We start from the raw sequence: 25,466 nt of genomic DNA, 5'->3' as shown, positions 1-25,466 counted from the left end.
GCATAATAGACGGATACGTGCCACTTGGTGGGCGGGTGCGGACCTAAAAATATCATTTTTGCGGGTGCGGGTGCGGGTGCGGGTCGGTTGCGGGTAATCCACCAAATCTAATGAATCACCAACCCGCCCATCCCCCTAATTTCCCCTCATTTTTCCCCAATGTTGCCCCCCCTTTTTTTTTCATTTTAGGTTTGTTTTTAGCCCTAGGTTTCGTTCGAGTTCGAAGAAAAAAAGTGTCTGCCTCTCTCTCAACTCCTCTCTCTCTCTCTCTCTCTCTCTCTCTCTCTCTCTCTCACAGACACACATTTGAACGGAGGCGACGACAAGTGATTGGCGTTGACGACAGTGGTGGCTACTAGCTAGCGACGATCAACGATCGACAATTCAACGACAGTGGCGGCGAGCGATCAAAGCATCGATTAGGAGGTAATCTTCTCTTCTCTCCTGTTTTTCTCTTCTTCACTTCGCTTCTCTTCTCTTTTTGTCTTTGATCGGCGTCGGCGATCGACGACTATGTTATGTGTTTTTTTTTGTTTTTTTTTATTTTTTCAGTAATTAGGGCTAGGGCTTTAGCTTCTTCTCTTCCTGTGTTCTCTTTTTGTCTTTGTACAGATCTTCTTCTCTTCTCTTCACGGCTTTGACTGTGTTCTGAATCTGATAGGGCTTCGACTGTGTTCTGTTAATTAATTAGGGCTTTGACTGTGTTAAATTAATCATGTTAAATTAATCATAAATTTGGGTTGTCATTGATCAGATACTCATGTTTAATCATGTTTCTGAGTATTAATCATGTTTAATAATGTTTCTGAGTTTTCTGAGTATTTGACTATGTTAAATTTATGACCTTGACTCCATGTTCAAGGTTGCCTTGTGAGCAACCTATTCTGTCTCTCAGTTCATCACATGTTGAAATTGTTTAAAGTTCATGCTCATGTTTAAAGATTATGAGCAACCAATTCTGTTAATTAATTGTCTAAAGATTGTGAGCAACCTATTATGACCTAGACTCCATGTTTAAAGTTCCACCAGTTGAATCCTTCGCTTCTAATGTCAAATTACTATTGATCTTGTTGTGGTACAATAAATATTATCCAATCTATAGAGACTTGGGCAACTAAGAACTTTTCAACCCAAAAAAAAAATTATTTTCAATCTGCTTTTCAATTATAAGATAAGATTAACCAATATTGTAACAATTAGGTCTCAAGCTTCGCCAAGAAAGCATTCCAATTCACAATTGCATAAGAAGTTTGAGAAAATAGAAACCTTGAGAGTAAAGAACACAGGAAGAATAAGATTTTTCCAACAAAGAAGACTCCACTGAGTTGCAAAATAGATGTTAAGTTGCTTATATGTTTAAGGGTTCTGTTTAAGTGTGCAACCCCCTTAAGGTTGCACACCATATGCAACCCAATTGTTAGCCGTTAGATTACAATAATTGATCAAGACCATTGAATTGTTTAATCGTGAAAATGTTGAAACCGAGGCAACCGGTTAATGCTTGTATTTGCATGATTGCATCCCACTCACTCTCTGTATTTTGTCTCTATCTCTCTCTGTTCTCCTCTCTGTGTAAGGTTGAGTCAGTGTAACCCTTGGTTTCCATTAACACCGAGAAGCCCCTGCTGGGTTGGTTCCATTGACGAAGCTCTGTAGGGAACAGTATAACGGGTGATTTCCAACAACAAGGGAACTACAAGGCTGTGTTGGTTCCATTGCTGAAGTGAAGCCCTTCTCTCCAACTAGATATAAGGTATGGAGCTGTCTCCCTCTCTCTCTCTCCCTCTCTCTCTCTCTGGCCTCTTCACTTCAACTATTTTCCCTCAACTAAACCCCCATCCTAACTTCAACCGCTCTACGCTTTGCTCAAACGGAAACCCCTCCATTGGCAACTAACCTTTCTCTTTCTCAAGCGAGTGTTTGTATTTGCACAAACAACTAAACCGTGTGAAAATGTCATGTTTGTGTTTGTGTTAACATTTTTCGGTCATGAAGTAATTGTTTGTACTAATGTCGTGTGCAGTATGGCCCCAGCAAAAGTTAAAAGGAAAGGTGACGATTATGACATTCCAAATGAAGCAGGTGACATTCGTTTGATGAATGAAAGTCCGGCGAACCTTATCATGGTTGCGAAGCTGGTTCGAGCAATGAAGAAGCAACCAACATGAACGTTGAAGATGGCGGAGCCGATGTGAAAAAAGAAATGGTTGACGATGCTCATTGCAATGACATGGTTGGTGATGTTGAACGTGCTATTCTGGAACAGAAATTTGATTCGATCGAAGATGGAGAAGCTTTCTACAATGCGTATGCTAAAGCCAAGGGATTTAGTATACGAAAATCCAGATTTAACACAAATAAAGAGGGAAAGGTCGTTAGTAGGCTATGGTTGTGCTCAAGGGAAGGTCAGAGATTACCAAAATACTTGGACCGTGTCGCTGAGAAGAGTAGAGCTCCCAAGGCACGAACAAGAGTTGGTTGCAAAGCCCAATTTCGCATACGGTACAATGCAGATGCTGGTGAAGGGGGAAATTATGTTGTGACTCACTTCATCGTAGACCACAACCATGAATTTGCAGAACAACACTGTGTGATGTATCTGAGGTGACATCGCAGTTTAAATAGCGCTGACAAAGCTCAAGCAATGGCTATGCGCAACGTCAGTGTGAAGACTAGCCAAATCATGGACTATATGGTAAATCAATCCGGGTTTTATGAGAATGTTGGTTTCATCCGTACGGATCTGCACAACCATATTCAAGCCGAACGTAGAGCAGAAGTTGAGGATGGTGATGTGCAGGGTGCGTTAGTTTACCTATGTGCAAAACTTGATGTTGATGCACGTTTTTTTTACAAGTATGATGTGTGTAATGATAACAAGTTTCAAAATCTGTTCTGGACAGATTCGAAATCGCGGGCCGACTACACAAAGTTTGGTGATGTGTTGATATTTGACTCAACTTACAAAACCAATGCATACAAGAAACCTTTTGTCATGTTGGCTGGTGTGACTAGCCACTTTAGGACCACGATATTTGCATGTGTTTTGCTAGCCAATGGGACAATTGAGACATGCACATGGGTTTTGGAAACATTTATGGAGGCGATGGGCCATAAAGCACCTGTGTCCATACTGATAGATGGGGATAAGATGATGCGAGAGGCAATCAGAAGAGTTTCCAGACGCAAGACATCAATTATGTAATTGGCATCTTGGGAAAAATGTTGTTTCAAATGTTCACATAAGTGGCTTTGCACATGCTTTCAAGCAGTGCATGGACATGGAAACGGATGAGACAAAGTTTGAGCATGGCTGGATGACAATGGTCGAAAAATTTGGACTTCAAACCAACAGTTGGGTGTTGGAGACATATGAGAAGCATCATATGTGGGCTGAGGCATATATGCGTGGACATTTGTTTGCTGGGATGAAGAGCACTCAGCACTCGGAGTGTATGAATGCTTATTTCAATCCCTTCCTCCAACACAAATTGAAGCTAAATGAATCTGTTAGGCACTATGATCGGGCTCTTGAAAGGATAAGGTATAACGAGGCTGGAGATGATGCTGAAACAAATAATAGTTTTCCGGTATTGATTACTCCATTGCGAGATATAGAGAGACATGGAGCTGAGCTATTCACCCGAAATATATTTAGAATGTTCCGTGATGAAATCTTAGAAAAAGGGAAGTTGAATGTCAAGGATGTGTTCCCTTTGCCGGATGGTCAGAAATGCTACTATATTCATAAGTACAAAGTGAAGGACAGATCATGGATAGTAACACACAGTCCAGTGGATGCTGCAATGAGATGTTCTTGCATCAAGTTTGAGTTGTTGGGGCTACCTTGCTGTCACATATCTCTTGCATCAAGTTTGAGTCGTTGGGGCTACCTTGCTGCCACATGATATGTGTTATGAAAGCTGAAAATTTAACGCAAATTCCCCCAACTTTGGTGCTGCATAGATGGACAAGGACTGCAAGCAAGGATGGCCAGCAATGGCCTCAACCCTCAATTGATAGCACTACAACACAGACGGCCCGGTATGGGATATTGAGTTCTTCGTACAATGAAATGTGTTTCTATGCCTCGCAATCAACGGAAAGTTTCAAAGAGGCTAGGGATGCATGTCTTCCGATCACGAGCCGGATGAAGGAGTTATATGAGAGGAATCTGAACGATGGGAATAGAGACAAAGGAAAACATTCATTCCCTCGACAATTTGGAGTAGACGATCCTGATGTTGTGAAGACAAAAGGGAACCCGGGATGGGCCTCGTCCAACTGTCGAAGACCAAGAAAATGTGGGAATTGCAAATGCTTGGGCACACAAAGCGAACGTGTCCTAAGGTTTGGTTTAGCCGAACAGTGGGTAGTAACTCAGATACAGATACAACCCACATAACTGGCCATGAGTACAATGCGGAGTCATTGCCCGTTCGCTGCAAAACTAGGTTGGTGGATCCAAGTACACCGCACATTAAGCAATGATGACTATTTTTCGATGCTTCTCCTGATTCCAAGCAGCCTGTGGGCCAATACGGTAGTGTTGAAGCAGCAGTGTGCAAAAATGATTCGACCACAATTGATGAGGTGAATCAGGTAATTATATAATTTGTATGATTTACTTATTCCCTTAATTTATTAGGTCGACAGTACTAGCTATTCAAAACACATGTAAATAATGTATGTAGTTTTCATTTTGCACGGATTACTGTACGTAACGTGTAAATAATTGGTTACATACAATGCCAGGAAATGGAACAACGTTACTTATGTACAAGGCCACGAGTTGTAAATTTCCCATATTGTTTAGAGTGATGTTGTCATTTGTGTTTCCAGTGACTTGTCATTTTGAAAACTAATTGAAGGTGAGATATCTATGAGTTGTTTGTGTATTGTTTTGGATGGGAAATTGGCTTATGTCTGTATTCCAAGATTCCTATTGCGGGTTGCTTGTTTCTGTTCCATATTTGGTTAGATCTAACTGATGGGTTTTTTGCGGTGTGGTTTATCAACTAACGATGTGTTTGGCTTCGTATTGATTTGTTATGACTTGTTTCGGTAAATTAGTATTATATTTCGAGTAAAATACGAATTTTGTCCATGTGAGTTTGCAAAATTACATACCAGCACATGCATTTTGTATATAATCCAAGTGGCAGTTAATTTTGGGTGTTACTTGGAGAAAGTAACCCAACGAACTCGTCCATGCCGATTGCTATATGAATTACGAGTTACGAACAAGAGTTGTGAAATTATTTCATGTTAACTATGAAAGTGATGGGTTTATTATTAGTAAAATTATGGTGGGCCTATATCGACAGCAACGAAGCAGTAATTTAAAGTTGACAAGTTAAAGAAGAAAATCAAGCAATTGTGGTATTGGTTCGAATGCCTGAAAAGGATGAAGACTTCTTTCGATGAACTGATGGTAACAAAGTAGAAAGTAACAAAGAACAAAGTAAAAAGTAAGTTGTTGTGTTGTTGTGTTGTTTGTAACAAAGTAGAAAGTAGAAGGGAAAAAACTACTCAGAAGTTACAATGTAGAAAGTAAGTTGTTGTGTTGTTGTTCATGTCCTCTCTCTCTGCAAACATTCTGCCCATTATAGCTATTATTTCCCACAACCCCATGATCTGCCGATTCTGCAACTGCTTCTGTGCAACTTCTGTAACTGCACGGTCATTTTCGTGTCTTGAAACCACATAAAACCTTCACTTGTTCCTGTCGAAGTGCATATAATTGAAGTTGCCACATGTGCCCAAGTCCTTTTAGCCTTTCCTCGACAGATACAGACTCCCAATTCGTTCATGTTTCCTCTTGGAGGCTGGCCACTAAATCCATGAGCACTGCCAGTAACTGCTCCAGCTTGTAGGTGGCATGCCAGATTCAATGTTAGTTGATAACCCTTGTCTTCAGGTAGACTTGCCATGTGTCCTCGATTGAATGGACCAGCTGTTGGCAGGATGTGGGAAAAATAGGTGTAAAGAGGAATTTTTTTAAAATAACCAATCATAATTCAGCTGAAAATATGAGTGAACTTTTTTTTTAAAAAAAGTAGTTTCTATTTTTTTGATTATAAACCCGAGATGTATATTTTGTTTTGATATAAATAAGTTGTGTATTTTGGTTACGTAAAATGTACGACAACAATTGTGTTTAAGTCATTACAATACAGAAAAAGGTTATTTCAAAAATATTTTCAAGTTTACTGACATTGAATATATTTTGATTAAATTACAGGGAAAATTCAATATTTGGCAGAGTTTGATGATTCAAAGTCAGGGGCAGTAACAGTGAGTGGCCAAGTGTTATGGTTCAGTGGCCCAGTTTGCAAGGATTGTGGTTGTGTTTAGTGGACAATATTCTGTCGATTTTTTTCTCATAATGATGAGGGACATGCCCCACAATGGTGAAAAGGAAGGTTGACAGGGAAGAGTCAATATTTGGAAGAGTGGACTTGAAGATTCGAAGTCAGGGGCCAGTTACAGTGGCAGTTATGGTGTAGACGTGTGGGATAATGCAATGATGGGCCACAAAAACAGTATACGGATATAGAAACCAACGATCTCCCTTCTAGGCTTTCCAAGTATACTAAACCTCCACTTCTATCTATCGATCTCCCTTTCTTGTGTTTATTTCATGGCCACCAACTGTTTGAAACTTCTGTCGACAGAGTAAGGCTCCTGCTTTGTCTCATGCTTCCTCCTGAAAGTGTGCCCACTAACTCATAATGATGAGGGACATGCCCCACAATGGTGAAAAGGAAGGTCGACCGGGAAGAGTCAATATTTGGCAGATGGGACTTGAAGATTCGAAGTCAGAGGGCAGTTACAGTGGCAATTATGGTGTAGACATGTGGGATCATGCAATGATAGGCCACAAAAATAGTATACGGATATCGAAAACAACGATCTCCCTTCTAGGCTTTCCAGGTATGCTAAACCTCCACTTCTATTTGTCGATCTCCCTTTTCTTGTGTTTATTTCATGGCCATCAACTGTTTGAAACTTCTATTGACAGAGCAAGGCTCCTGTTTTGTCTCATGCTTCCTCCTGAAAGTGTGCCCACTAACTCTATGACTGGTGCTAAAAACTTCCCCCATCACTTCTAGGTGACCCACATGTAGAGAGCACACTTTCAAGTAGTGGACATTCCTTCAGACTTGGCCACGTGTCCTCGATTAAGTGGACCATCTGTCGACAGAGATTGGCAAAACTTGGTGCAAACAATGGCTCCCTTGTTCAAGTTAAATATCATATGAATTAACCTTGCGGAAGTGATTAAGACCCCCTCCAATCACCACCTGCACCACCACCACCACACCCCTCTCCCCCCCCCCCACACACACACGTGGGGGCTGGTGATTGGAGGAGAAGGGAAAAAAAAAAGAAAAAAAAATTTAAAAACTGGCCAATCAGAGAGAGAGGGGGTCATGGGGGTGCCCCCTTGTGGGGGTCCAAGTCATATGATATTTTACTTCAACAAGGGGGCCATTGTTTCGGCCCAATAGCAAATTTCTTAATACGGGCCCAAAACAAACATAAACTATAGCCCAATATAAGAGCATTGAAACATACTAGCCCCACCATAAGCTATAAAAGACCCACCTTTTCCACTTCAAACCACTTCATTTCCCTCTGATTCGAACTCCCCAGACTGTACTCCTTCTTCTCAAGCATTGCTGTTCAAAACCAGAGCACCACAAAACTCTAAGCCATGGCGTCGAAAAAATCTCAACCATCTCCATCTGAGGAGAACAATGAAGACCTACTCCGCTTCCCAGACCCTATCAGAGCACGTATCGTTCCTCTAAAATTTAGTGCAACCCTATTGCCCAGCACAAGCTCCGTCGCTAAGGCTACTCTAGACCCTACCTTCGCGTCTTACATCCCAGATGAGCTAGCTCCATACTATCCCCTTGGTAATGGTGAGAACCTTCTTCTTAACCAACCTGGACTTAAGTAGACTAACTGGAATGTCAGCAAAAACCCACTCAGATTGTGGAGGTCACCAGACTCTGTTTGGCGAAGCTGGGCCAGGAGAATTGGAGGTCACAACGGTGAAGTATGGAAGCACCAGGGCATTAGTGAAGCAATTAGACTGTCGACTAAAAATTATGACATGGACAAAGGGCTGATTGCTGCTGCTGCATGCTTTTTGTCGCAATCTTGTAACTCCCTACTCCTCAATTTTGGTTTGATTTCCCCTACCATCTTAGATGTAGCTCACTTGACTGGTCTCCCAATCTTGGGCAATCCAATTCATGCTCTCCTTGAGCCTCCAAAAGTGACCTTTACTTTAAACACTGACATGTGCTATACAGATTTTGCCCAAAAATACAAAGGCAAGCCTAGTTCCCCTGTCCAAGACAAAAAAAGAACTTCTTTTTACTTACTTTGGCTTTGTGAGTTTCTTTTTTATGTTCCAGATTGTCAAAATGAACAACTAGTACCTGTAACAAATGAATGGTGCAACTGGCCGCTTTCGACAAGAGCCAGCGATAGTGTCAGACATTTGGATATGTTGTTCGGCAATTGTCTTCAATCTTTTCCTTCCCCTTTATGAAAGAGCAAATCATACAAATTAGATTGAAGGGAAAATTACAGGGGTGGTGTACACATTTTGTCCATTGTCTAATTTGAATCGATGCACTTTAAACTCCCTCAATTTTGACACTCCAGTTTAAATTTCCTGGACAATTTTGGTCAAATTGCTAATGCCATTTGTGATTTTTATAACAAATATTGTAATGTCAATTGATTGAGATTATATAAGTTCAGTAAAGTTATAAGTTGACTACAACAAAAAGTACAGTTTCCACGTATATGCATATTTTCTGATAGAAAACAATGAAGAGTTGTAATCAAATGGACGTAATTGAAACAAAAGTTCACAATTGATGATGCAAAGCGAGGCCATTCAAAATTTGTGCAAAACAAATAACATAAACACAAAAGTATATGGGCTGCTGTAAGAATTGATCCCAAAAAAAATTCAGCGTATTCCTTGGTGATGGATTTCGTGTTTTTACAAACATATGTACGAAACCAACTGGTAGCAAGTCCTGAAGGAGAAAACTAACATTGTTGGTGCGAGGTGACTAATATCCATCACATGCAATGATGACAATTCCTGCAAAGTATTCCAATCAATATTTACAAGAACACAAACAAACGGTTGCAACATGTGGCTGTTAACCTGAAAATTTTGCGTAAACATAGACAACAAAACGCAGAATTTCCCAACACATATATAGATTTTGAAACGGACAAAAGAAAGGACACACATCAAAATTTTGCATTTTGTTCACACAGCTTACATTTGAAATAATTATGTGTACAAGCGATAAATGCATAATTTCCCAAAAATTAAAGAGGAATGATTACATTTTGTTTTTCATTTAGGGCTGAAAGACTACACGCACATACTTTTATGAAGGCCTGACTACAAAGGACAAAGAAGCAACTGAACTATTTCATGACGGGGTTAAACAATGTGGACAGGATTCTGCTGTCACTGAAATTGGTGCTCATCCCAAGCACAAAAACCAGATGAAACCCCATCAAGTTGAGGGCTTCAATTTCCTACTGAGCAACTTGGTTGTAGAGAATCGAGGTGGCTACATCCTGGCCCATGCTCCATTACCTTCGGGTGCTCAGACAGTGGGCAGATCAGAGAAGAATACTTTTTCGGGCATACAAGCAAGTTTCTTCAATTGTATGTGACAATGAAACAAGCAAGACTGCCACTGCCTGCCAACAAATATTACTAACGTACCCATCCATTCTCATTCTGGACGAAGGTCATACTCCCACAAATGAAAGTACGTATTTCATGAACTCGCTCAATAAAGTCGAGACAGCCCGCAACTCATGAATGACAGCTACCTTTCTCTTGAAATGTAACTGCTATTCAACAGAAAGATGATAATTTCAAGAGAAAGGTAACCGTCATTCAAGAGTTGCGTGCAATGACAGGCAAGGCTGTCCATTTCTACGAATGAGATTTTCTTCATGAATTGCCTGGGCTTGTTGACTTTTCTGCATTTCTTCACCTCAACCCTACAACAGTTCGTGAAGTGGAAGAACTGAACAACTCAGTTAAGAAGTTAAACATCACCTGGGATGGGAGCACACTCTATGTGCACGCACAGTTGAGATCTCTCCTAAAGAGTTCACCTACAGACACGTCAACCACAGAAATAGAGGGCATTAACGATGCCCGGATGAACCACATCTTAGAAAAGTTGGATATTAGAGAAGGACTGAAGGCAAACTTCTTCCTTAATCTGATAGGCTTGTCCGAATCAGGTGGGGAGAAGGTATTGGTTTTCAGCCATCGTCTCCAGCCGCTTAAGTTGTCGGTAAGGCTAGCCATGAAAGTGAAGGGTTCGACTCTAGAAAAAGAATTGGGTGTGGGGAACGAATAGCTCTCTACAAAATTTGAAAATCGTCATCCTCATTTCAACTTATAGACACACCCCGAGGGCCTCATGCTACAGTTCGGATTCAAATGTCACGGTTCTTAATCTGATCTCACAATTTGCAATGTGAGATTAATAAATCACCAAAGAGTCCAAATCCGACAAATCGTTTTGAAAATTTGATTTTTAAGAAAGAAGTGCCAAACATGGACTGCTTTGCCAGATACAGAGTCGCCACTTAAATATTTTATTTTTGGAGGGAATTTAGGAAACCCTGACTCGTGCCTAAGGCCACGTGTCTGTCATCACCAAAGTTGCCTCGGCTTGGGAACTTGGGTACGATTGGGGAAGGTCATGCAATGAGCACCCCCGCTCGCCCGATCAAAGATCGGCCACTACTAAACATGATATCTTGTTTTTTAAAACATATGCGTTCTTATTCCGGTTATTAGCTATAATTTACTATGTGATGCGCACAACACACAAGTATAGACCGGATCGCTTAGATTGGAACAAAATATTTCATCTTTGTTTATTTGAAAATGGTTTGATGGTGCTACTCGCAAGTAGGCTAAGACGTGGATTTGCCACCCTCAAGTGGGCTTAAGAAAACATGATTTTGCCACTCTCAAGGGGGCTTAAAACTCGCATTTCAATGAATTGTTCCAATTCAAGTAATCCAACCTTCACCCACAGGCATTCAGGTAGTTAAGCAAATAGCCTCATGGCAAGCATGCTATTATGGCAACCACTCACACTCATGCAAGATGCTAAAGCATAAACACTTACCTAGTACTCCGAGCCAAAACAATAGCTAGTTAGTAATCAAATGCATGATCCTAGCTATGTTAAGATGCCTAATGCAAAACATGCAAAATGCAACTAGAAATAGGCCCGGCTATCTAAGAATGGCATGTGAAATGCGGCAACTCGATACACGTATTCAAGTTGGTATTGAAATACAATGCAGTTAGTATGATGCGCCGAGCCTGGTGCATGCAAGATAGATGAATGATGCAAACATGCATAGCATAAGGATGCTAATCGAAACATGACCTAAAACTAACCATCAAAAGCAGGTAAGTAAAAGGGAGAAAGACGTGGGGTTGGAAGACATTCACACACTCACGCACACTTATTACAAAATTCGCCCTCTTAACGGAGGGTCCGAAAGAATAATACAAATTGACTAATTAACTAACTAACTAGCTAATTAAATATTACACAACACTTAACTAATTAAACAAATTAATTAAGCTACGAAAGCGGTAAAGAGGCCTCGAGAAGAGGGACAAATGCATGCATGCTCGGCTCCACACGGAAATTTATCGCCATGCTCATGCTGCCTCTGTTTACACTGCTCTGCACCTTTGAAAATTGTACAAGTCCCAAGGATGCTTCTGAATCACCTTCTGGGTACTGTGAGAGGCCATCGGCTAAGTGGAAAGGCCATCGGCCAAGGGGAGCTGATCATCGACCAATAATGGGGCTCTCGGCCATAAATTTGTAGCTGACCGGCACTAAAGATGGTCGGCCGGCCATCTCTTCTTGCAGAATGCTATTTTGCTGCAGCAGAGGACAAGCAGAGCATGGCAATGCATTTTCAAAGCAATGTGTGCACAATCACCCTTCTTGTCATGTCATGGACTCAAGGGACTATGGTTCTCGATCCTCGAGCCATCAATCACGTATTTCAATGCATGATGGCTAAATGAGCCAAGTGTGCAAATCAATATGGAATGAATGCACAAAACACATGAAGGCCTCGCACTCTATCATGTTGGATCAAGAGCGTCGGCGACTAAGGATTGAGGCATGTTTCGTCACTTCAAGTACAAATGTTCCTCGCTCCTCATGTTTCGCTTGACACCCCAAACCAAACACAATGTAATGCAAGCAAGTATGCCAAATACAATGCAACATGGAAATGCAATGCTATGCAACCTAAGGATGCCAAATGCAATAGGACACGAGCGTGCACACAAGGCTAAGGTAACAAGCATGCCAAACGCAATGCAACATAATCAAGCATGTGACAAAATGCAAACTAGCAAGCATGCAAAATGCAACCTAAACGTACTAACATGCAATGTAATAGGCATGCGACAACAACACCAACAACAAGGATGTGACAACATCCAATGCGATAAGCATGCAACGACACACAAACCGCATGATCCAAGGACTTACGCTGAAAATGGATAGGCCTCAGCCACACCAAAAACAGTGGCCAAAATGATGAAGTGATAGAATGAAATGCACAATGAGCATACACATGCAATGGTCCAAGAGTTAAGGCATAAGGTCACAACACCCAAACATGAGCGAGGGTTGACAATCATGGTAGTATGATGGCACCATAAGCTCTGAAATTATGTTAAGAGTGATGCCAAATCAAACACATTACACAATCAAGGCATGCTAATGGACTTCAAGTTCAAAGCTAGCCAAGGTACTTGAACCATGGCCATATCAACCAAGCCCAAAGGACTAAGGTGACCCAAAACAGTCCCAAAGCAGGCCAAAACAAGGCTAGAACATGCATGGGATGAGGTCAAAATATGTTAGAAAGGTGAGTACAAAACAAGACGCATACAAGGCCAAAATGGGGGCAATTGCACTACACCTATTACAACCAAGCATGGCATGACTTAGGCTAATAAAATTAGAGTTATGGCATGTTAGAATGAGCCCAAAAACCCACTTAGATGGCATCCCAAAGGCCTAAGTATGATGGCATGCACAATGACCTATTCTTAAGGCATGAAACACAAACTATCCAAAGCATGGAATAGGTGATAAATGCAAGTTTGTGACCATGAAACATGGACTGAAATTCCATTTCACATGATGCCAAATCATGAAAATACTTCAAGTAACACATGCTAATGAAATCAAGGCACAAAGCTTACAAGCTAGAATGGACCAAGGCTATGCAAAACAATGCATGCATGACCAAGACCACACCGAACAGAGTTTAATCATGGTAAAACATGAGGGAAAGCTCCTTGGAGTCGAGCCAAAACATGCAAGAATAGTGGTCCAAACACAAGATGCATGTGATGCAAACATGCAAGATTACTCTACAAGTATGTGAAGCATGCAAGATGCCATCAAACCAACATGGAATAGAGTTAAGGAAGGTCCTAACAGCCACTAAAAAGTGCTGAAATAGAACCAAGACATGCTAAGTAAACATGCTACTCTTATAAGCCAACAACACAAGCATATGAGACATAAGGAGAGAGGGGTGTCCCCCTCCTATACAAGACTCCAAAACCACTTCTCCACCACTGAAAATCCTCTGCATTTCAGTGGTGGGAAGGTCAAAATAAGATGATACCAAAGCTCAAGAAGAAAGGCACAAAATAGGGCCAAACAAGGCCTAAGAGGAGGAAGACAACCCCTAACCAAAAAGTGACCTTAAGCAACCATAAGAAGCATACAAAATCAAAAGTTTTTGTAGTTTAGAGCTAAGCTTAAAACAATATGCAAGTAAGTCTAAAAGCTTAAGCCAAAATGGGGTATCAAAAGCAAGTTGACTCACCCTTGAATAACAACTTCAAGAACACAACTCCAGCAATCTTCTTGGATCAAAAACAGCCCAATAACTCTAATATCAACCTTCTAGTGCCTCAGCAACCAAGGATAGTGTAGTGCTAGGTGTTTGTGTGCAATAGTAAGAAAAAAACACACTTTTGAGCTCAAACACACACACTAATCTAGAGAGAGGGAGATATAAAGAGAGAGAGATATCTAACTTGTATATCAGAATTCTAGAACCCCTGGAAAGGGAGAGGAGGCTCTCCTTTTATAGAAAACCAATTTTGCAAAGCTTCTTGGAGAAGCTAAGCAAGGCTCAAATCCCTCTATGCACATGTTTGGAGGGGGGGAATTGTGCATGCCAGCAGTGCCAACTGGCACAAAATATCTGCCAAAAGCAGATGGAAAGGGGTCTGCCAGAAAATATGGCCGATTGACCAACAAAGGTGGCCGACTGACCAAATATAGTGCTGATCGACCAACACTCTTGGCCGATGGCAAGAAAAGGGGCCGATGGCTTCAAGCCTTTGCCGATGGGTTGAGGGGATGGCTAACAAGCCACCCTCTTCCCTCAAAAGCAAAAACACAAGTGCTTGGTCCACAACCAAGCACAAAACAGTCAAGTTGAGAGATCTTGAGGCAAGGCGCATGGCCGAGACCTCGAGAAACTCAAAACGAACACGAGCATAGATGATCATCGAGTGTTCAAACGATGACGTCCAAGTCTTGAGGACGGTCAAAAATGGGGTGTCTACAGTTGCCCCTCTTTGACAGAACTCGAAAGTCATAACAATGACGGGAGTGAATGTCAAAGCCCAGAGAGGACTCATTTTTGGCAAGGCCGAAGACTTAGACAAAGCATACAAGATAACAAAGATATGTGTCCGCAGGCAGGGGCAAGATGCAAATGACATGCATAAAGCCGAACATAACTTATGATCATGCAAAGAGAGCTGCAACAAAGCAATTATACACAATAAATGCAACAGTTTAAGCAAGCGAATAAGAATCGAACTACAACTCATGCAGAAAAGATGTAAGAGAATTATACAATTCTCGCTACGTCTCACGTAGAGAATACAATACCTGTCCAGTTCGTCTGGTCGTGCCAGCTTCAAATGAACCGTACATACAATATCGTGCTTGAAAAAGAAAGAAACTTAACAGGTACACCATCGTTAGAAACATGTATAGCAATGCAAGTGAAAAGTGCGTGACAACGCAAGTGAGGGGGTGCATGACAATGCAACCTAAGTGTAACGCATAACAATGTGGAGGGGTGCATGACAATGCAACCTAAGTGCGATATAAAACAATGCAATTTGAAACAAGCATAACAATGCAAGGAGGACATGAGCGACAACGCAAGCTGATGGTGGTGCATAACAATGCAAATTGAAACAAGCATAACAATGCAAGGAGGTGGCATACGCGACAACGCAAGCCGGGTAGGATGCATGACAATGCTGTTTGAAACAAGCATAACAATGCAAGGAGGGCATGCGCGACAACGCAAGCCGATGGTGGTGCATAACAATGCAAGGAGGTGGCATGCACGACAACGCAAGCAAAGGGGTGCATGACAATGCAATTTGAAACAAGCATAACAATGCAAGGAGGGTATGCGCGACAACGCAAGCCGTTGATGGTGCATAACAATGCAAGGAGGTGGCATGCGCGACAACGCAAGCCGGGTAGAATGCATGACAATGCAATTTGCAACAAGCATAACAATGCAAGGAGGGCATGCGCGACAACGCAAGCCGATGGTGGTGCATAACAATGCGAGGAGGTGGCATGCGCGACAACGCAAGCCAGGTAGGATGCATGACAATGAAGTTGAGGCATAAACACATGTAAGTAAAGCATACGCGACAACGAATAGCAATGTGTAAAGCAAGAAAAGCATGAACACATGTAAATAAAGCATACGCGACAACGTATAGCAATGTGTAAAGCAAGAAAAGCATGAACACATGTAAGTAAAGCATACGCGACAATGTATAGCAATGTGTAAAGCAAGAAAAGCATGAACACATGTAAGTAAAGCATACGCGACAATGTATAGCAATGTGTAAAGCAAGAAAGACCCATGTTCAGCATAAATATGGTGAAGGAACGTCACTCGCGATGTTGAGATGCAACTTCAAAACAAGACGAGGCATTGTTGAATGCAAGACGCGTAACGAGCGTGCTTATTACAGTCAAAACAAAGCAATGTAATACAACATATTTAAAGCGATATGCGGAACTCGCAAGATACAAAAGGATACGAAAAAGGATACTCCTTGCGCGCACCGAGCATCGCACACAGAAGACACGGCTTGAGGTCAACACGAAGGCCGGCTAAGGTTCAAAAGTGCACTTTCTTGCACTATCTTGAGTAATGAAGGTCCCAAACCACATAACTGACCCAAACAAGGGTGTGGGAGGTGCATCGACCACAAGGGTATGCCACCGGCCATTCATCGGCCACAAAAGGAGCTCATCGGCCAACTATTTAGCCAATCGGCTAACAATTTGGCCGACCGGCCAAAAATGGCAATGTCGGGGCAGTTTTGTCCTTTGGCCATGGGTCTTTAAATATAAGGTTCCAAACCTTCTATTTCCACTTCACCCTAGCTCAAAAATCACTCCTCTCTCCTCCTAGGCGATTTCCTAACCTTCGATCCGAGTTTTTGCCGCGTTATCGAGCCTTTTTCGTCGTTCGATTCCCGAAACCCTTCCCGTTTCGCACACTTTAAACCGAACAAAACACGATTTTCAGTGTTTGCTTCTCGATTTCCACTACTTGGGGTTTGTTTCCCCTCGAGTTTACTTGGTTTTCGTGCCTTTTCCACACTCCAACCTTTTCTCCCATTTTTCATCCTCTTGGGGTTGACTTTTGGGTTGACCTTTCGCATTCTTGCCCGTTTTTCACATTCTCGGCCATTTTCACGCTCTTTTTGAGATGGCTGATGACATTCCACGTGGTGGGACTCCCCCGGAGATGGACGTTGACCCCGAGGTCGAGCTCCTACCTCTTCGGATCCGGTCATTCGATTCGGCGACTTACAGGCCGGTGAAACACGTGTTGCCTCTCGATGGCATCCGCCACCTCAGGAGCAATGAGCGGGGCGTGCCATTGGAGCTTTTGTTGCGCGAGCCAGAGTCACATCTGTCTTACGGCGCCGCTAAGGTATATTCTTCCTCTGTTTCATTTTCTGCAATGTAAAACATATAACTGCGACAGTCGATTCTGTTTTTTAACTGCTTAACTCAAACACATTGATACATCACATGCTGTAGTTCACTGTGAGCACACGCACACCCGATATCTGTTTAAATCTGAACACATGCACAAACGCTGGATTTTCAACTGAACAATTCAAACGCTGTATTTCTAACACTGCTTCGCAACTGTTTATTTTGAACATAGGGAGATTCCCATGCCTTCCGGGGGTATGGGAACACTGTCGCCCGAGGTTGGTATATGGAGCTGCCTAACGCGGTCCATCATATTGTCGACCAGGCCATCTTTGGGGCTTTCTGCATGGGACTCTCACGCCTCACTGCGAGCAGGCCCGTTCTTGCTACTTTGGTGGAGAGGTGGTGGGACACCACCGACTCCCTCCACCTTTCTGCCACCAGGGAGATGACGATGACTCCCTTTGACTTCTCCATGCTCACAGGCATCAGAGTAGGGGGTGATCCGATCCCCTTTGATACAGATATGGATGAGTGGGACGCCGCTCAGCTATACTTGCTTGGCACTCAGCCACCTCTTGCCCGGCCAGGGTTTGTGAGGTACTCATGGTTCGAGGATCACTTCCGGATCCAGGCGCCTACTACTCGGGAGGAGGAGGAGCAGTATGCTCGTGGCTTCATCATGTTCCTACTGGGGACCACACTCTTCGCTGACCGGGCGAACATTGTCGCCCTCTACCTACTGAGCACACTTGTGGATGTGACGCGGATCCGCGGCCACGACTGGGGTGGCGCGGGCTTGGCCACCCTTTACGGATATATGAGCTCATCCTCCCGCCTCAGCAGGCAGTTGCTTGGAGGCTACTGGCGAGCCTAGGAGGTATACTTTCCCTTTCTGTTTTACAATTCAGCTTTACATTATCTGTATACCACACACACTGTACATATTCAATCTACTTTATCTGTATACTGCTTTATCTGATAAGCATACTCATATCTGCTCTGTTACATTCTGTAGTTGTGGGTGTATGCCTACTTTTCTAGGCTCGCTCTAGTGCCGGATGAGGAGATACCCCCCATGGTTCCGTTTTCCCACCGCTTCGATGTGAGATGCGAGCGGAGGCCACGGGAGTCCTTGTTCTTCCGCCGCTACTTTGACACCATCATTGCAGCCGAGGTATGTCAAACATTTTAGTTTATTTAAGCTTTGCTTTATTTTGTACTCTTAATAACAGTAGATAACAAACTGTGTTTTATTTGCAGATCACCTGGCAGCCTTGGGTCCCGTTGCCTGATATAGTTCGGGAGCGGTATACCGGTGCTCGAGAGACTGCCCATTTTCGAGTTCTACTAGAGGGCCCGATCTGCCGGGCTTGGTATTTCGGGGAGCGCTTCTTACGCCAGACCCTTGGTCTACCAGAGCAGACAGTTCCAGCACCTCCTCCTACCAACACGAGGCACACTGAGCGGTACACTCTGCGAGAGATGAAGGAGTACGCCATCGGCTGGGACTCTGACCGTTTCAGATATGAGGGCGACTACTCTGAGTTTATTTAGATCTATCTGATGCCATCTCTGACTGGTGCTGGTCGAGTCGAGAGGGAGAGGCCTGCGGCGCCAGCAGGAGCAGGAGCACCGAGGGCGACTCAGGCCCGTGGTAGGAGTGGATCTCGGAGGGGACGGGGGGCTGAGTGGCCAGCACTGCCCACGACGATCACATGCCGAGAGGAGGGTGGGGAGACTTATCAGATCCCTTGCGCTCTTCCTCCTGCTGATCATGAGCTTTTCGGAGTCTATGGCTCGACCCCGGTATGTACTACTAGACTTTGCATTCTGTACAGTCATTTCAATTCATTTGATATCCCGCAGAATACTAATGACTTTAACACTTTTGCAGGCTTTCGTCGAGTACACTCGCCAGTCCCTGGAGTTGACAGCCCCAGCAGTAGGGATGCTGCAGCGGTGCATCGACTTGTTGACCATCTAAAATATCCCGGTAAGTTCTTTCAACCGCAGTCTCAAACTCTGCCTAATCGGTTTCATACATAATCTGATGCATCACACTATCAACACGGCACTTGATACACAGCACTCATGGCACTGATACACTATAACCCACATACTGCTCACAGTATTGCTCACGACATTCATACACTGGACTCATACACTGCATTCTGTACTGATACACTGTACTCATACACTGTATTTGGTATTCATACTCTGTTTTGCGTAGCATGACTGATCATTTGCTATTTGCCCTTTCCAGGCTGCATTCCAGATTCCAGCCGCGGGAGGTGCTCTAGCTGGACCATCTGTTCTTACTCGAGGAGGAGGGGGAGCGAGGCGTGGGATGACATTCCACCGCCGAGGCAGACACAGGCGCACTTGTGCTGAGAGTAGTTCACGAGAGCCCACTCCAGATGACGATCAGTCAGATGAGGAGGTGGCGTCGTCCCATGGTGAGGCCGAAGACAGCTCAAACTCTGATTATGGAGCTGGCGGTGGTGATCATGGACCCTCGTCCAGGAAGAGGACCAGGACCGACTCCCACACTTGAGACCATTGATGTTGATCCAGACTTTCTGCTGTTTTTCTTCTTTTTTGCTCTGTTCAGACATTTTGTTGTTTTTCTCCCCTTTTTTATTTTGCTTTATTTTTCTTTTTACTGGTAGTTTGAGCACATTGCACTGCCTCAGGTAGGTTTTACTTTCTCAAAACTATGTACTTTTTGCAAAAGACATGATGAAATGAAACAGACGTTCTGTTCAAAAAGTGTTACATTTGTATATTTTATGCATCGCATCGCATCGCATTACATAACAATGTAAATGAGATTAAACTTTTATTTGAAAATTAAGCACTTGCATCGTAATAATCAGGAAGTGAACCGACTAATGACAAAAACAACTCGATAATCAAAACAAAGAACTTGATAAGCTAACCAAGTGTAAATACAACTCGATAAGCAAAGCAAAGACTTAAAGAATGTAAAATACAACTCGATAAGCAAATGTACAACAACTAGATAAACAAACTACAGTAACAGGCGCGACTTCGTAAAATCATCACCAAAAGGCATTGAAAGCGGAACCAATCACAAGTTCTCAGCATGTTTAACATTTATTTAGCTTAGAGAACAAAAGGAGAGGCCATCGGCCAAAGGGAGATATCACCGGCCACAATAAATGGCCATCGGCCAACATTTTTAGCCGATCGGCCAAAACAGATGGTCGGTCGGCACTATTTTTGGTCGACCGGCCAAAAATGGCAAGGATCTCCAGAATGTTGACACCTGTCTTCCACTCACCACCTTATCTTCTACAAAAGCCCCAGCTTCGTAGTTTTCCTCATTTCAGCTCTGATTTGCACCAAATGGAAGAGTTTCTTGCCCAAAATCTCACAACTTAGATTCCCAGCTTGGATGGCTCAGAAAGGCTAAATTTCTGGGATTTCGGCATAAATGCACTATTTACTTTGGATCGCACCCCGCTGCGTTTTCCGTTCCTCCATGTCGCGGCAAGGTTTTGGAATTCGGTAACACACGTCTTTAGCTTTGGCAACCAAGAGATGTGTCCCACTTTTGAGGATTTCCAAGCTTTAATGGAATCCGAGCGTGACCAAGAAATCTTGCCTCAGTTCCGGTTCGGCCACATCCAAGCCTTAGGACAGATGTGCGGCTTTACTGTGCATGACGCTCGGTCATTGATTCACGACGGAGAGCTGGACATTCCGAGTTTGGTTTGTCAGTTTTCTGATGCTGGTGACTGCGGCGACCGTCATTGGCAGGGTTATCGACGACATGCGCTCTGCTTATACATGCTATCTCATTTCTTACTAGCCCCAGGCTCCGACGGGTTTAGCACTCGTTTGATTGAGGTCTCCGAGGGCTTGAAAGAGGGCAAAAGCAGCATCGCCATGACATTGGCCGAGACATTGACGGGCTTAGACGCTTTTCATCGTCGGGAGAGGACTAAGTTTGGAGGGAGTCCACTACTATTGCAGGTAATTTTTCCCACACCATCTCACATATATTGCTCACATCACTCGACCCTCAGGCTCGATTTTTCTCTCAAAACCTTATGCTCACGTTTTCTCTCAACGTACATCTCTCTATTCTTTATTCTCCCATTTTTCATCCCTCCCCAAGTGTGGTTGATGGACAAGTTGAGAGTTGTGGACTCATGTCCGGCATATTCAGCTCGCAACTATTTCTCTCGACGACGTCTAGCCGATGCTCTGGATGAAGGATGGTGGTACAGCTGGATGTGTAATTTGTCTGCGGGTCGCATTGCTTGGCACTGCCCTTCGCTCAATTTACCGGCAATGAGCTATAGCATGACCCGTCAACCCGAGATCCAGTTAATTGGCCGGACACACTGCGTGTTTTACTTTCCATTCCGCTTCTGGCGCCAGTTCGGAAATGATCAGATTTGCCCGGAGGACGGGATAGAGTACCCTACTACATTTTTGGTCCGAGGCACGCAGCTAGCTTGGTATGTCGTAGCATGGAGGACGAGAGAACTTCTGGCCCCCGCTCCTACTTTCAACTACACCCTCTCTGATGAGTGCCTAGATTGGCTCAATGAAGAGGCACAGATCGGGCCCAGCTTAGCATCAGAGGCTTCGACCAGCTCTGGGAGAGGACGTAGGAACACCTAACTATGCCCCAAATTTATTTGCTTTAATCAGAACTTTCAAGTTTTCTTTATGAATGAAATGAAAAGCAACTTCAAGTTTGTATTCAAGAGTAGGAGAACTCTGTATTGAAATCAATGAAATTGAAAGTTGTGGTACTGAAAATTTTCCGTTCTGTCCAAAAATGGTCTAAGTTGTAAAAAGATTAATTTGAGCAAAATCAACTTTTATTAAAACTTGTCAAAACCATTTTCGATATGGATTAGAAATGGACACGCCTGAGATCTATCACTGAGATGCACAACCCTGGATCCCAGCAACTGGAAAGTTGCCCCTAGTCTGAGTAACACTGCACCGAAGATCATAACCGAGCTCTTGAATGCTGAATAGACAAAGATGACTAAGGCGATCACATGGACAAAGTTGATCGGGGAAGTGCTTATGGCTGGACTTCAGGATAAAGTTGCCTACGTATCCCAAAGATGGGAATCAAGCCTTACGTAGTTCAACTCAGGTTCACTCGTGTATTAACCCTCACCTTTTACGCTCTAACTTTTGCTAAGGTCGCCCTTTGCGGGTTTTCAACCTTGCGAGCTCAGTTTTTATCATTTCAAATTTTTTGTGCTCTAACTTTTGCCTAGGTCGCCCTTTCGGGTTTTCAGCCTAGCGAGCCACTCAAGGAAAATATTTCTTCAACTTGTCCATGTTGATCGGTTGGGAGAACTCTAGGCCATCTAAGTCCATCAGAATGACAGCTCCACACGACTAGATGGACTTGATGATATAAGGACCAGTCCAATTAGGTCTGAACTTGCCCCTAGGGTCGTGGATGGGAGCTAGATTGTCTTTGAGCACCAAATCTCCTTCTTTCAAATTCCTGGACTTAACTTTCTTGTTGAAAGCCCTGACAATTCTGCGTTTATAACCTTGAACATGGTATAGTGCTTTCAGCCTTCGCTCATCAAAGAGCATGAGTTCTTCGAATCTACTCTGCTACCAATCTGCCTCAGCTATCTGACATTCAGCCAGTACTCGCAACGACGGAACCTCAATTTCGATAGGCAGAACGACCTTCATCCCATAGACCAAGGAATACGGAGTCGCCCTAGTAGAAGTTCGAATTGAAGTCCGGTAGCCCCACAGAGAAAACGGTAGCTTATTTGGCCAGTCCTGGTAGGTTTCCACTATCTTCTGCAGAATACGCTTGATGTTCTTGTTGGCGGCCTCAACTGCTCCTTTGGTTTGCGGCCGATATGTAGATGACTTATGAAAAGCCACATTGTATTTGTCCAACAAGTCGATCACTTCTTTCTTGAAGTGGGAACCATTATCTGAAATGATCTCGTTCGAGACTCTGTAGCGACAGATGATGTTGTTTCTGATGAACTTTGCAATGTGCGACGCTTTCAACACCGCATAAGATTGGGCCTCAACCCACTTTGTGAAATAGTCTATCGCAACCAGAATGAACTCATGCCCATTAGACCCCTTCAGAGTGACAGCCCCGATCACATCAATCCCCCAGACTGAAAATGGCCATTGCGAAGTCATGTTGTATAGCTTTGACGGCGGAACGTTCATGCGGTTCGCATGGATCTGACATTTGTGGCATCGCCGGACAAAGCCAATACAATCCTCTTCCATGGTGGACCAGTAGTAACCCTGTCTGAGAATTTTCTGGGCTAGCATCACCCCGTTCATGTGCGCTCCGTACTCTCTTACATGGATGGCCTCCATCAGGCATTTCGATTCTCCAGCATCAACACACAACTTATGCATCCCGAGATGACCTCTCTTGACCAGTTTTCCTCCGCAGACGATGAACTGAGCAGCTATTCTTCGAATTACCCTTTTGTCCTTGGCATTTGCCCCTGGTGGATACGCCTCTTTTTCCAAGAAGTTTCAGACATCGTAATACCAGGGGTTCTCATCTTGAACCTCATCTATTGCAGCAATCAGTTCGTAGGCCGGCGCAAATCTTTGTTCGATGATGATCAGACGCATCCGGACTCCAAAAGGGATGTCTATCATAGAAGATAGAGTTGCTAGTGAATCTGCGAACCTGTTGTTCTCTCTTAGTAGATGAGCGAAGTTCAACTTCTCAAACCGAGAAATCAGCAAGTCCAAGGTCTGGTGGAATATTCTCATCTTTTCTTCTTTGACTTTCCAATCTCCTTTTGCTTGAGATACAACAAGGTTCGAGTCCCCGATGACGTCCAACCGTTTTGCCCTTAGTTTCAGAGCTGCTTCTAGTCCAGCAATACACGCCTCATAGTCTGCCTCATTGCTCGAGACTTTGAACCGGAGTTTGAATGCTAGAGGGATTCGGGAATTGTCGAGCGCTATCAGCAACACCCCTATCCTATACCCGTATTGGTTTGACGCTCCGTCAAAGTACATCGTCCAAAATTCTTCTTCGACATGCAGAATGGCCTCGTCTGGGAATAGGTACTGAACTACTTCATCCCCTTCAACTGGGTGATCGGCTAGGAACTCCGCTACCGCTCTCCCCTTCACTAACTTGCGCATCACATACTTCAGATCAAATTCGGAAAGCAGAAGCAACCAACAAGCTAGCCTACCCGTAAGTGCCGGTTTCTCGAAGAAATATTTGATGGGATCTAATCTCGAAACCAGTATTACAGAGTGAGCTAACAGGTAGTGCTGTAGTTTCCTGGTAGCCCATACCAAGGCTAAGCAAGCTTTTTCCAGTGGAGTGTAACAGGTCTCGTAATCTAACATCTTCTTGCTCAGGTAGTAGATAGCTCTCTCCACCTTGTCCTCAGACTCCTGTGCAAGCATGCAGCCCATTGTAGTTTCAATCACTTAAAGATACAGAATCAACGGTTCCCCGGCTTAGGCAGTGACAACACAGGTGGGTTCTGTAAGTATTTCTTAATCTGTTCAAAAGCAGCTTGGCATCGGCCGTCCCATTGGAACTTCGTTCCTTTCTTCAGGAGACCAAAGAGTGGTTCACAAGTCAAGGTTAATTTAGCAATAAACCGTCTTATGAATTGCACTTTACCCAGAAAGCCTCACACCTCCTTTTAAGTCCTCGGTGGTGGCATTTCTAAGATGGCCTTGATTTTGGAAGGGTCGACTTTGATACCTCTCTATGTAATCAAGAATCCCAGCATTTTCCCTGCTATAACACCAAACATACATTTCTGAGGATTCAACCGCAACCGAAATTCTCTGATCCTTTGGAAGAACTTTTGTAAGGCGGTGTAGTGGCCCTCTCTTTCTTTGGACTTGACAATCATGTCATCCACGTACACATCAACCTCTTTGTGGATCATGTCGTGCAATATTGTGGTCGCAACCCGTTGATATGTAGCTCCAGCATTCTTCAGCCCAAACGGCATCACTCTATAACAGTAGGTCCCCCACGGGGTGGTAAAAGCAGTCTTCTCCTGGTCTTCGGGTGCCATTACAATCTGGTTGTAGCCTGAAAAGCCATCCATAAATGAGAGCAATGCATGCCCCACTGTGAAGTCCACTAACTCATCGATATGCGGCAGAGGAAAGTCGTCCTTCGAACTGGCTTTATTCAAATCCCTGAAATCCATGCATACCCAAATCCTGCCATCCTTCTTCGGTACTGGAACGATGTTGACCAACCAAGTTGGGTATTCAGATACCAGCAAGAACCCTGCGTCAATTTGCTTGGTGACC

At 43.6% G+C, this 25,466-nt stretch overlaps 1 protein-coding gene across 1 annotated transcript; it reads left to right on the top strand.

The window, feature by feature from the left end:
- Positions 1-2,203: 2,203 nt before the first annotated feature.
- Positions 2,204-2,608, top strand: LOC145818235 (protein FAR1-RELATED SEQUENCE 5-like). Its single transcript, XM_082912866.1, has one exon. It carries the CDS (start codon positions 2,204-2,206, stop codon positions 2,606-2,608), a length of 405 nt encoding a protein of 134 aa, XP_082768992.1.
- The last annotated feature ends 22,858 nt before the right edge of the window (positions 2,609-25,466 follow it).

This window comes from Camellia sinensis, chromosome 2, assembly GCF_055761805.1.
Source record: "Camellia sinensis isolate YWXY chromosome 2, ASM5576180v1, whole genome shotgun sequence".
NCBI classification, from domain to species: domain Eukaryota; kingdom Viridiplantae; phylum Streptophyta; class Magnoliopsida; order Ericales; family Theaceae; genus Camellia; species Camellia sinensis.
The sequence above is the reverse complement of the archived record's forward strand: the minus strand, read 5'-3'. Positions and strand labels throughout refer to the sequence as shown.

Coding starts and splice junctions, on each gene's coding strand:
- LOC145818235 (XM_082912866.1), top strand. CDS start 2,204: ATGGTTGACGATGCTCATTGCAATGACATGGTTGGTGATGTTGAACGT.